General features: G+C 32.4%; 1 protein-coding gene across 1 annotated transcript; it reads right to left on the bottom strand.

Moving 5' to 3' along the window:
• On the bottom strand, window positions 1–1162 carry LOC115950584 (polyadenylate-binding protein RBP47C-like). The gene is made up of 2 exons (XM_031067785.1): window positions 828–1162; window positions 1–355 (listed from the first exon to the last, which is right to left on the bottom strand). Exons 1-2 carry the CDS (start codon window positions 1011–1013, stop codon window positions 188–190), a joined length of 354 nt encoding a protein of 117 aa, XP_030923645.1. The 5' UTR covers window positions 1014–1162; the 3' UTR covers window positions 1–187.
• Window positions 1163–14017: the final 12855 nt, after the last annotated feature.

The following is a 14017-nucleotide window of genomic DNA, read 5'->3' as shown; positions in this document are numbered from 1 at the left end:
TTTGTAAATAAATCATTAGTCAAATCCCTACAAAATTAGTTCAGTCTGTCAAAATTCAGTTCCACTCCACATTTGGAGGGATTTTCTTAAGAATTCTACAGAACCACTCAACTTATAGAGAAATGAAGAAATTTCGCCCAGTTAAGCGTGATATTGTCTAATTTCTAGAACTACTCGTGCAGTTCCTTCAGCTCACTTGTTGTTGGTTTCCATAAATGGGGTAAGCTCCATATGCAGCAAATGGTGTAGCATACATGCTTGGGTCATGAGGTGGTGGCAAAGCATATCCATAACCATCATAAAGCTGCCCTCCATAGTATGCCCCACTCCATTGGTTGCCATAATCTGCTCTAAACTGCCAAACCCCAAAAAGAACCAATTAAGAAAAACAAGCTCACAACAAATCAGAATTTATAGGCAGATAAAATTAAAAAGATCAATTGTTCTAGCAGGTCATTGGAGATAAGTTTTAAAGCTGCTGTAAGCATTTCCAGTTCTGAATTGGAATCTATGGATCCACCATTAAAGATTATCATTATATACTTCCTGAGAAAGCAGGTAGCAATGGATGTGTTCAGAATTTAAATGAACAATCATTCATGCAAAACTGATCAATGACCCTTCCAAGTTTCCAACAGCTAGGGATGACTTCAAATAGCTCTGTCAAAGCTAAGTGCATAGTGAAATCTGAATTGTCCATTAGATCCTCGAAAAAGCTCTTTTCCAAACCCAAAAGTAGATGCAGTGAAAATGGAGTGATGGTGTCATTTTTTTTTTCCTTTTGGGGGAAAGGGAGAGGGAGTGGGGGGTGAGATTCTGCCGAGTACCTGTTTATTTGCTGGATTGCGACCCCAAGAAAGACGCACAGTTTGCTTGCCAATTACTGTGCCATTCAATTTCTGTAATGCCTCCTCTGCATTATTTCTGTAAAGAGAGATTAAGAGGATCATGGAGTAAAAGGCAAGCCATAATTTTAATGAAACATGTTTTTTCTCTATTAGTAAGTCACACATGCAAGAGGGTTTTGAATCCACAATCACACCATGTACTTCTGAGGGAGAAGGTGCCAATTGATAAAAAGTTCACCGGCATAATTGTAATGTACCAACACTTTTCTTTCTTTTTGTTTGGATACGTGCCAAAACTTGACATAGTTATGGTAAAAAAACTCAAAACATCCACTTTGATCAGTAAAACTCAGAAATGCAGATAGTTACAGTTGGTCCATGGGACAATCATCACATTAGGTTTTGGGCTTAATCAATTCTAAATACCAAGACCTAGACAAGATTCATCTGTTTCAATCAATTTTATATATCCATCTGTTTCAATTAGCGGAATAAAACTGTGAATGCAAAGAAAGAGTTATCAAAGATACAAGATAAACTAAAAGTTGTGTAAGCAAAAATAGGCAAAAGCAGAAATACAGAAGACGATGTCCATTTTTGTAGTTTGATGGCTTGTCCACATGTTCCATAAGACAAGGTAATTGTTCAATTCTAGGAAGACAATGTCGCCATCATTTAGGTGGAAATCTAGAAAAGACAAGTCTATAAAGGTCTCTCTTTCATTATCCTAACAAGCCTAGAATGTTCTGAAAACCATGTCCATAACCATAAAGTAAACGTTGTGTTTCATGCACCATGTACCTGTATTGTAGTATGCAAGCCTAACAGACATACCTGTATTGTAGTATGCAAGCCTAACAGACATACACTGAAGATTGAAGATGGTACTTATTAAGCTCATTAGTGTATAACAAGATGTCAAATTACACATGCTAGAAGCTAGCTAAGATTAATCTCGACTATTTCAGATTAACAAACTATACTCATTAAACACTTCATTATATATTAAAATAGCACACTTGGTAAAAAAAAAAATTCAGATCAGTGTTAAACACTTCATTATATATTTTTACTAACTAAACACTTCATTATATATTCCAATCAGCAAAAACAAATAACAAAACAAGTAAAGGAACAATACCCATTCATAGCAAGATCCGAAATTTTTTTTCCCACACTCAGTAAAAAAAAAAAATTTCAGATCAGTGTTGGTACATGGTTTTTGGTAGCAGATCAGTGTTTTTGGTACCTGAGAAATCAAAACCCACACACCAAAAGTGAGAAATCAACCAAAGAACAGAGAAATCAAACCCAGATCCATGAGAAATCAACCAAAGAACAGAGAAATCAAAACCAAAACAACCCAAATCAGACCCATGAGAATCAACCCAGGTTCGGTCCAAATCAAAACAACCCATACCCATGAGAAATCAACGCAAAGAACACACAGAAAAATCATTACCCATAAAACAAACCACAATCCAAAACTACAGAAAGACTTACGGAGAGGAAGAACCAGAAAGAAAGAAAGAAAGAAGAAGAAGAGGAAGACGAAGCGGAAGAAGTAAAGGAAGACAAAGAAAAAAGACAGAGAGTAGAGAGACTTACGGAGAGGGCAGAGCAAGCAGAGAGAAGAGATGGAGGCGTCAAATGCGAAGGGAGAGCAGAGATGAGAGATGAGGGGCGTGAGAGAAATAGCTGGGTATTTCGGTCTTTTTGGTTATTGCAACGGTAATATTGTAAACGCGCATAGCGCGTTTTGATTTATGGACCCTGAGGGTCCATAAATCTTCCGCGTTTTGTCCTCAGTTTTTATAAAAGTTCAATTATAAAAAAAGCTGCGTTTTGAGCTTACCAAACGCGCAAGTTGGTTAAGTTTTTTTGAAAACGCCCTTTTTGGGCTCAAAAGGTGGAACCAAACGGGCTCTTAAAGGGTTACAACTTTGTAGTTTACCAAAAGTCCGAATTCTGACATTAAATGGGCCAAAACCGTCAGTTAAATGAAGCATAAAAATATGAGATTTTCTCCAAACGGATTCAATTTGTAATAGAATTCCTTGACCTATTCAAAGGTTTTTTAGTGCAAAATTCAGAGGACAGCTGGGGGCTAAACATAGAGAGCGCGGCTACCTCTTTGGTTTTCTTCCATGATAGTTAGTTTTATTTTATTTGTCTAGTTTAATGTTTAGTATTTTTTTTTTCGTGTTTTATTTCAATTACCATTAGTAGCTAAATTTATAATTAGGATTGAGGATGAAACCTTGTTAAGGATTATCAGTAATCTTTATGTGATTTGATTTTTCCCACAATAGTTGTTCTTTAATGATTTAAATTGTTCTTGCTTCATATCGATTGACTAAGATGAGATTCTAGATATGAATTCAATCATGTTTTTCTCATGATTTAGGATTTTTCTTAATTAATTGAATGCTTGGTTTATTATTTCTTGATTTTAAAATTGAATATCTCTTGTGATTTGTTTGGCTATGAATACAATTGATGATTTGATTTTATACTTAAGAAGCAATGAAGAACATGCTTTAAATATTTAAATATAAGTTTTAATGATAATATTTTCCATGGTAGCAAGATTGATTTCTAGATTATCATGTAGTGGTTGGGAAAAATTAATGATCGTAAATATATGCTGATATAAATTAACAAGGCGGATTCCAAAACCTCAATTCCTTTCTCTAAATTGTTTACATCTCTTTACTACTTTATATTATATCTTTGCTTAGTTTAATTATTTGCTTAGTATATTTAATTTCAAACAACCAATTTTTACTAAACTAGATTAGGATTAATTTGGTTAAGATTTGATTAATTTTCCTGCATTCATTCCAGTCCCTATGGGTTCGACCTCATTCTTGTCAAACTATACTTCGGTACGGTTCGTACACTTGCATGTACACTTGGGATGTACATGCTTCATTGGGGGAAGAGTCTTTTGCCTCCTTTATTGCTCACTGGGGAGTCCTTTGATGATTTTGTGTCTAATTGGGGCAATCTTGAGATTTTTTTTTTTTTTTTACACCATTCATGACTAAACTACACGTAGTTTAGCCATCAAATGTGTTCCCGCCTTTTCATTTTTTCTCCAACGATTGATTACCAACCGTTTCTTTTTCTTCTTCATTCTCTTCATCTCCCTCATCTTTTCACCTTCTCCATAACTCTTTTCTTTTCTTTTTTCTCTGTACAAAAACCTCCCTCTCCTCTCTTTTCCTCTCACTTTTTGACTCTTTCAGGGGCCGTTTGGTCACCCTTTCCAAAACACAGTGTTCAGTGTTTAAACACTGAACACTAGTGTCCAAAATTTTTAAAAATGCGTTTGGTCAACCTACTGTGTTCTGGGTTGTTTGAAAATTGTTGTTCCAAAAACCATGTTTGAACAGCGTGTTTTGAAATCAAGTCGGAGCAGATTTTAAAACAACAAAACTGTTTTCCAGTGGCACTTCGGTAGTAAAATTGAGATTCGAATGAGGCCTACCTGGTCAGCTTTTTTTGGTCGTTTGTCTCCTCTCTTTACTCTCGTCTCTTCTCACGCCCCAAATCCTCTCTACTGTTACAAAGATCACACAGCTGTAGTGAACCCGGAACTCTCCACCCACCTCCATAACTCCCTTCACCCAGCGCCATTCCACCTCACCCCTCACGGACCCAGCGCCATTAATCAACCGAACCGAAGGCCACGCGTCTTCTACACACACCGCATCGCCAATAACCCCTATCAATCACTGTAATCCCTTTCTCACAATTAATTCCTCACCTACGAAGCTCTGTTGCTAAGGAAAATTGTTGCATTCTCACAAGGTCCGAAGGGCTTTCAGGTAAATATTTCAATTTCTTAATTACTTGTTGCAGCTTTCTTTCACATCCCATTCAATTCAAATCAGTTCACTGCTTTCCAGATTAGGGCTTATTTTTAATCCCACATCATCTTTCAGATGGAACCCTTGCTCTCATCCTCATCCACCTCTCTCGTCCATTACAGAGCATCTGCTTCCTCCTCTCACCGTGGTCCCTTATTGGTAGGTCTATTTTTGCTTGTTCTGTTATAATTTTGTACCTAGCTCATTGAAAAAATCTTTTCATTTTGTGTCTCTGTGTTGTTGATGATGTGAACTTGAGATCAGTAGGTGTAAGTGTAAGTTTTAGTTGACAAAATTATAGTTAATTAGTTTTGCTTGTTCTGTTAAAATTTCGTATCTAGGTCATGCATTTTCTCTTCATTTTCTGGCCTCTGTGTTGTTGCTGATGTGAACTTGAGATCAGTAGGTGTAAGTGTAAGTTTCATTTGACAAAATTATAGTGAATCATGTGTGTTTATTCTGTTATAATTTTGTACCTAGGTCATGCATTTCCTCTTCATTTTGTGGCCTCTGTGTTATGGTTTGAGATTTAATGTTTTTCTTGAAGTAGAAAGGGAGTATGTATAAATGTTTGTGTGAGAGAGAGACTTCAACTATTATATAAGGTTCCCATCCCCTACAAATGTCTCCAAAAATTTTAAAATACAGTATAAGAAACAGAAACTGCTTCAATTGTTTGTCATGACAAACTGTGAAAAGAACCAGAATATACATATAATTTTATAAGAACTTATTAAATGGCAGAAAGGATTCTTCATTTTCCTTCCACAGACCCACTCTTCTCTTTTACTATTACTTATTTGAATTGTTCGTCTTATTATTGAAAAAGATGTTAAAGTAATTATCAATTTTTTTTTTTTTTTAAATTATAAGTTGATGACATAATGAATGTGGTAATTTGGAGCTAAGATTTTTGTTGGCCTGCTTGAACTTGGTGTTGCTAATGCTGTTAACCTCTTTGGAGGCTCTTGTTGTTTTGAGTCTGGCCTTTTGGCCTGACAGTGTGTTGTTCTTGATCATAGTTCCAACTTCTTAAAGTCTTCCCCCTTCATGGCATGTATCATGAATTGAATAACTGGAAGTCTCATCTTTTAGATATTTACTGTATAAAAAATGTATAACTTTACAAGAGTTACAGCAGGTATAATTATTATTATTATTATTTTATTATTGTTAATTTTTAGGCTTCTGTTTCCATTGTAGATGAAGTCGTCTTTCTTCATTAAAATTATTTTTACCTATCCAAAAAGAAAAGGAACTATGGGTGTTTTTTAAATTTTGTACCATGATAAAATAGGTGGAATGCTATAACATGTTAACGGTTGAGTAATGCTTTGACTTTGGGCTAAATATCTTTTGGTCTGAACCATTCAATTGGTTATTCTAAACAAGATTGCAGGATTGAAATCATATTTTCGTGAGGTAGTTTACCTCATATTTTATTAGTGCCACTTTGTAAGAGACATTGTTTGGAATTTCATTAAATTTTTGTAATATTACAATAGCAATGAAGTTGGATTGCTGAAAGGATTAAAACAGTAATATATTTTAATGGCTGAGTGTGATGACTTCGTGCTTACCCAGCATAAGAAACTTTTAGTGGGTTCATAAATGCATATGTGCCCTCTCTTGAAATATATGTAAGAAATGCATAAAATGTAATTACCTCTAGATTATATAATGCTTCACATTGATGATAAGATATCTGTGTTTGTGAGTGTCTTTACAAAAAACATAATTGTAATCTTACAATTCTCATCTTGTTTTAACAGCTTTTCAAGTCTCAAGTTCAATCATTTTTGTGCGTGTTATGTCCTTTCCTATTGTTTTTTTTTTTATTGTTTTTTTTTATGTGACCTTTCCTGTTGTTGTGTTTGTCTTCATACTGTGTCATGGTGGTTGTGGTGTTATTGTATAGTTTTATTTATTTATTTTGAGAGTGGTGTTATTGTATAGATTGTTGTGTATGTAGCGGTGGTTGTCAAGTTATTGATACTGTGTCATGGTCGTTGTGGTGTTATTGTATAGTTTGATGTGTATGTAGCGGTGGTTGTCAAGTTATGTTGTCTGTAGTGTGTAAGTTTCTTGATTATTAAAAAAGGAAGTGATTATTACTAAATAAATAATCTAATAAATAAATTTTAATTATTATTTTTAAAATTTTTTATTTAAAACTTAACATATTAAATAGGGCCCCTTTTTTTTCCCTCCTAGTGCAGGTTTGAGTTGTCTCATATTGAATTGCTAATGTTTCTGTCCTATCTTCAGTTTGCGTTGAAAACATAATGTAGAACACTTTATTCTTAATTTTTTTAATCAATTCTTATATGGTAGATTGCGTTGGATTTAAACCATAGGTTGATGTTCATATTAGCAAGTACTGACAATGGTATGATTAGTTTGATGAGAACAAAAGTTTGATAGATTAAATGACATTGACCTTTGAACATATATTCAATTATAAATTTATAATATGCTCCTATGCCTTGATAAGTAACTACTGTTTTTAGTAAATAGTTCCCTCTATCATAGTAAATATGCCCCTCCTGATCTCGCAATACACACAATTATATAAATATACAATGCCACTGCCAGTGTATGATAAACTGATGTGTATACAATGCATACCTATGTATTTTTCCTTTAGTTTTGTTAAGTTTTCTCTTATATGCCTGCTGGTTGGGTCTTTTAGTGAGTAGGAAGTTAATGTTTTTGAATCCATATCATACAATTTCAAATGACGAGTCTATGTAAATATACCAAAATTTATTTAGATGGATGATGCCAAGGATAAGAAGTGGCCTGAAGCAATCGAGAAACACTTCATTGATATCTTGTTAGAAGAGGATGCGAAAGGGAATATGCCTCAAGGCCAGTTCAAGACTGGAACTTGGACAATAGTTATGAATGAGTTTAACAAGAGCGCGAATAAAAATTACAACAAGTCACAACTTACACAAAAATATCAACGAATGAAAGGTTGACACCGCACATTCTCCCAGCTCATCGCACGTACAGGAATGGGATGGGACCCCATTTCAAATACGGTTACGGCCAGTGAGGAAGCTTGGGCTGCTGCATTTGCGGTAAGTCCTTTAACATACTCCAAACAAAATTTATTACAATTAGCTATATGCATAGTTTATGGTTGTAAATTAAAATGATGCTGAAATCTACCTTGTGTTCATACTAGCATGGCCCATCTTTTAAACACTGAATGTATTCACAACTAAAAAAGATAGTGATAAGGCAAAAACAAAAATTCATACATATGGACTATCACTATGTTGAAAGTGTATAAGCATTTGATTTCTTCTCTATTTTGATGCTTTCTTTTTTTGTATTTTTTTTCCCATCTCTTTCTCAAGTTTCCTTTTGCATTTTTTTTTTCTTTAGTGAGGTTTGTATGTATGTACTATGTACATGAGAGATCAATTGTGTAGGTGTTTTCTTGAATGGGTCAAGTGGGTGTGTAATTCTTAGCAAAACAGAAAATGGATATGGAATTTTGTACATGGTTGTATTGGATGCATGTCTTTTTGTTTGACTTGGGACTGTTTTGTATATTCAAAAAGATTATGGTACCAAATTTCAAAGATTATGGGCATTTAGGTTATTTAATGTAGATGAACTTTAAATGGACCTCAAGCGTTTGTTGCCACACACGAGTGATCTTTTATAGACTTTTCTGAGTTTGTTTTCTGCCTAGTTGGTAATATCGAGGGAGTTTGAAGGGCTTGAAAATGGCTGCTGATTATATTTATGAGATTTATTAGTATCATATATTAGATTTCTTGTCAAAAACACTTGAAGTTTAGGTATAAAGGTGACCCCCTTGTCATCGCCATTATTTTGGTCATATTGACAAAAATTACTTTAAAAAGATAAACCAAAAAAGTAATCGTAGGCCTAAAAAAATTGAAAAAATAAATTGGAAGAAGAAACCCTGTTTTAACATGACCAATTGACCATAATAATCACCAACCACCAATGAACAAATGTTTGAAAGGCCTAAACAGCAAAAGTGTAGGCACTCTCTTGGGTGAGTTTAGGTTTAATAATAACCTATCCTCAACTAAAGCTAAAAAGTTCTTCAAAAAATAAAAAACTTTCCAAGAAAGTTCTACCCATTTGGAATCTAAAAGGTTATATATAAAAAAAAAATGTAAACTCAAAGACAATAGGGTTCCAATGTTGGTGGGGTAGAGGGTTGATTGTAAAAAATATTCATATAAATCATGTAAAGATTACATTATTTTTGAGAAGAGAGGGGCAAAAGGAAACTTACCAATATATGAATTGGCACATCCTTTGAAGAAAATCTTGATGCAAATGACTTGATCTCACTAACAGATGAAAGATCACAGACCTGCACTCTAAATTTAATCAGTAGCTTAAGATCAAAAACAAGATCATTGTGATCTTTACAGTTTTGTGAACCATTAAAAAAATAGAAAGAGTGAATATTATTGTTACTCAGTTATTGTGAGTTTGGAGTGGCCAAAATGGCCATATACCACCTTTTTTGGAAATTTTTAGCAACAAAACACTGTTTCGGAAATAAATGGCAAAGTACCACTTTTTCTAGAACTCGAGTTTCAGAAACTCGAGTTCCTCATCAGTTCTGCCACCGTGGCACTGCTGAGTTGGATTTGTGCGAATAAAAAAAATTATGTGGTACTCGAGCTTGGTAAACTCGAGTACCATTTACACAATACTCGAGTATACCAAGCTCGAGTACATTTTATAAATAAAATGCAAAAAAAAAAATTACACAGTACTCGAGTTTGGTAAACTCGAGTACTGTGTAAATTTTTTTTTTTTTTTTTTTTTGTTTTGTTTTTTTGTTTAGGGATAAACAACAAATAAACCTAAAGATAAAAATAAGTATTTTTTTTAAGTTTTTATTTATTTAAATAGAAGCATTATAAAATATAGAGATTTTAATTTCGAAATATGAATTTAATTTTTACATTAATTAAAATTTTCCACTTTTTTCTCATAAAAATTATTCACTGTTTTCTGTATAAACAATTTCTACGATTTTATATAAAATTATTTTCTGTTCAGCATTATTTATGAAATTGTTCGCTCTTTTTTTTTTGCATAAATTATTTTCTGTTCACTATTTAAAAAATTGGTCATTGTTTTCCCATAAAACACCTAGTGAAATCATGTTTTCTAAATTTAAAAGCTAAATCTGAATGATTTTTCATGTTTAAATTTCATGATAATCGAATTTGTTTTTCAGCATTGATAAAATCTATTTCTACGTTAATAAAATTTGCTCTCTACACATTATGTTTACTGTATTTTCGAAGTTGCTCACTGCATTCATAAAATCTGTTTTTTGCATTAATTAAAACTGTTCACTGTTTTCTCATAAAAATTGTTCACTCTTTTATGCATAAATTGTTTTTAGCATTGGCGCAGTTATTGCACTTATATGGTTTTTGTGTTTTTTTTTTTTTTTTAATATGTAACCATATGAATAATGGACAAACTCCATGAAAGAAAAATGAATGATTCATACAAATCACCTAATGGTAAATGCCTCGAAAAATTCGAATTTGTAAAAAAGTTCAAATTAGTTGAATGTAGAACTGTTCACTAAGTAAAACTATTTTCTGCATTAATTAAAACTGTTCACTGTTTTCTAATAAAAATTGGTCACTGTTTTCTGCATAAACTATTTCTAGCATTCTACACAAAATTATTTTCTATTCAACATTATTTAAAAAATTGTTCACTCTCTTTTCTGCGTAAATTATTCTCTGTTCACTGTTTAAAAAATTGTTCGCTGTTTTCCCATAAAATACCTAGTGAAATCGTGTTTTCTAAATTTAAAAGCCAAATCTGAATACTTTTTCACGTTTAAATTTCACAATAATCGAATTTGTTTTTCTACATTGATAAAATCTGTTTCTACGTTAATAAAATTTGCTCTCTACACATCATGTTTATTGTATTTTCGAAGCTGCTTACCGCATTCATAAAATCTATTTTTTGCATTAATTAAAACTGTTCACTGTTTTCTCATAAAAATTGTTCACTCTTTTCTGCATAAATTGTTTTCAGCATTGGCGCAGTTATTGTACTTATATGGTTTTTCTGTTTTTCTTAAATATGTAACCATAGGAATAATGAACAAACTCCATGAAAGAAAAATGAATGATTCGTACAAATCACCTGATGGTAAATGCCTCGAAAATTCGAATTTGTAAAAAAGTTCGAATTAGTTGAATGTAAAAAATCACCTAATGGTAAATACCTAGTGAAATTGTGTTTTCTAAATTTAAAAACCAAATCTGAATGCTTTTTCATGTTTAAATTTCACTAAGTGTTTTATGAGAAAACAGCTAACAATTTTTTAAACTGTGAACAGAGAATAATTTACGCAGAAAAGAGAGTGAACAATTTTTTAAATAATACTGAACATAAAATAATTTTATGCAGAATGCTAGAAATAGTTTATGCAGAAAACAGTGAACAATTTTTTAAATAATACTGAACATAAAATAATTTTATGCAGAATGCTAGAAATAGTTTATGCAGAAAACAGTGAACAATTTTTATGAGAAAACAGTAAACAGTTTTACTTAATGCAGAAAATGGATTTTATGAATGCAGTAAGCAGCTTCGAAAATACAGTAAACGTGATGTGTAAAGAGCAAATTTTATTAACGTAGAAACAAATTTTATCAATGCAGAAAAACAAATTTGATTATTGTGAAATACATGAAAAAGCATTCAGATTTGGCTTTTAAATTTAAAACACGATTTCACTAGGTGTTTTGTGGGAAAACAGCGAACAATTTTTTAAACAGTGAATAGAGAATAATTTACGCAGAAAAGAGAATGAACAATTTTTTAAATAATGCTGAACAGAAAATAATTTTGTGCAGAATGCTAGAAATAGTTTATGCAGAAAACAGTGAACAATTTTTATTAGAAAACAGTGAACAGTTTTAATTAATGCAGAAAATAGTTTTACTTAGTGAACAGTTCTACATTCAACTAATTCGAACTTTTTTACAAATTCGAATTTTTCGAGGCATTTACCATTAGGTGATTTGTACGAATCATTCATTTTTCTTTCATGGAGTTTGTCCATTATTCATATGGTTACATATTTAAAAAAAAAAACAGAAAAACCATATAAGTGCAATAACTACGCCAATGCTAAAAACAATTTATGCAGAAAAGAGTGAACAATTTTTATGAGAAAACAGTGAACAGTTTTAATTAATGCATAAAACAGATTTTATGAATGCGGTAAGCAACTTCGAAAATACAGTAAACATGATGTGTAGAGAGCAAATTTTATTAACGTAGAAACAGATTTTATCAATGCAGAAAAACAAATTCGATTATTGTGAAATTTAAACATGAAAAACATTTAGATTTGGCTTTTAAATTTAGAAAACACGATTTCACTAGGTGTTTTATGGGAAAACAGCGAACAATTTTTTAAATAGTAAACAGAAAATAATTTATGCAAAAAAGAGAGCGAACAATTTCATAAATAATGCTGAACAGAAATTAATTTTATGCAAAATCGTAGAAATTGTTTATACAGAAAAAAGTGAATAATTTTTATGAGAAAACAGTGAACAATTTTAATTAATGTAAAAATTAAATTCATATTTCGAAATTAAAATCTCTATATTTTACAATACTTCTATTTAAATAAATAAAAAATAAAAAAAATACTTATTTTTATCTTTAGGTTTATTTGTTGTTTATCCCCAAACAAAAAAACAAAAAAAAAAAAAAATTTAACACAGTTACTCGAGTAACTGTGGTAAGTTTTTTTTTTTTTTTTTTTTTTTAATAAAATGTACTCGAGCTTGGTATACTCGAGTATTGTGTAAATGGTACTCGAGTTTACCAAGCTCGAGTACCACATAATTTTTTTTAATCGCACAAATCCAACTCAGCAGTGCCACGGTGGCAGAATTGATGAGGAACTCGAGTTTCTGAAACTCAAGTTCCGGAAAAAGTGGTACTTTGCCATTTATTTCTGAAACAGTGTTTTGTTGCTAAAAATTTCCAAAAAATGTGGTAAATGTCCATTTTGGCCGTTTGGAGTTATCTATTACTGTTTGTTTTGGGAAAGTGGGACCAATTTACTTGCTTATATTCTTGATAATCTGCTTATACCACTTGACAAATGTCATTTTATTATTGTTTCAGTTCAACTCAACTTGACCAAGTAGTAATCCCAACTTTTCATGGTTAACTATATATATATTTTCCTATCATTATATCGTATTGGTTATTCTCTCTTGAGTTAAATTACTATCTCATTTGTGCAAGGATTCTCATTCATGCGTTGTGACTAGTTTTATGCTAGCTATCAATTTACCACACCCAGCACTTTTCTTTGGGCTTTGTACCATCTATATATTAAGATTAGGATAGTAAAGAATATCACGCAGACTGAGTTCCATTTTATTTTGAACGCATTTTCTTGTTATCTTTCTGTTTGAACAAGTGGCTTGTGTTTCTCTTTAATTAAGGTCACGGGTTTAATTGCTGTTTAGGTTTTTGTATAAATTGTTTTAGTTAAATTTTTCCTCTTTTTCCCATAATAGATAATGATTCTTGGTCAATGTTTTGATTACAAATATGTCATCTGCTCTGTTCTTTTTGGTCCGAGTCTTTGAGGTATAAACAATATGAATCACAGGTCTATAGAGTGCTGGAGTTATATTATTTTATTTATATTATTCATTTGCATAAATTACTCAATGTTACTCTTTTTGTTTTTGGTATCTTAAGAGTGGATAGTTATTATAGGGTTATTATAATTACCCATCTAATTTGTATTGGGTTTTATATTAATAAGTCATTTAACCCAATATATATGGCTGTTAATAGGTCAATCATAAATTCAAGGAGTTCGAGAAAAAGGGGTTGAGACACTATGATCTGTTGGGGAGGCTTTTCAATTCAAACACAGCCACAGGTTTCCTCCAAATTTCATCTACCCAACCAGCTCCTAACAGTGACGAAGAGAGAGAGCTGGATGCAGCCTTCCTATCATCGGAGGTGCATGTTAACTTCAATACTGATAGTCTGGATGATCTGGAGGAGCTACCCACACCAAGTGAAGCCCAAAGCCAGAGGCAAGTTGAAAAGTGGCCAGCTGAACCATCTCAGTCAAGTGGAAAAAGGAAGAAAGGGCACTCCCTTGAAAGCATGACTGAAGCTATTTGGGGGTTTACTAAAATGAGGAACCGGAGGGGAAAAAGGTCCACTGAAACTGGAGACTCTGCTGTGGGGGGTGAC

Source organism: Quercus lobata, chromosome 6 (genome assembly GCF_001633185.2).
Source record: "Quercus lobata isolate SW786 chromosome 6, ValleyOak3.0 Primary Assembly, whole genome shotgun sequence".
NCBI classification, from domain to species: Eukaryota; Viridiplantae; Streptophyta; class Magnoliopsida; order Fagales; family Fagaceae; genus Quercus; species Quercus lobata.
This window is presented reverse-complemented; position numbering and strand designations above follow the sequence as displayed.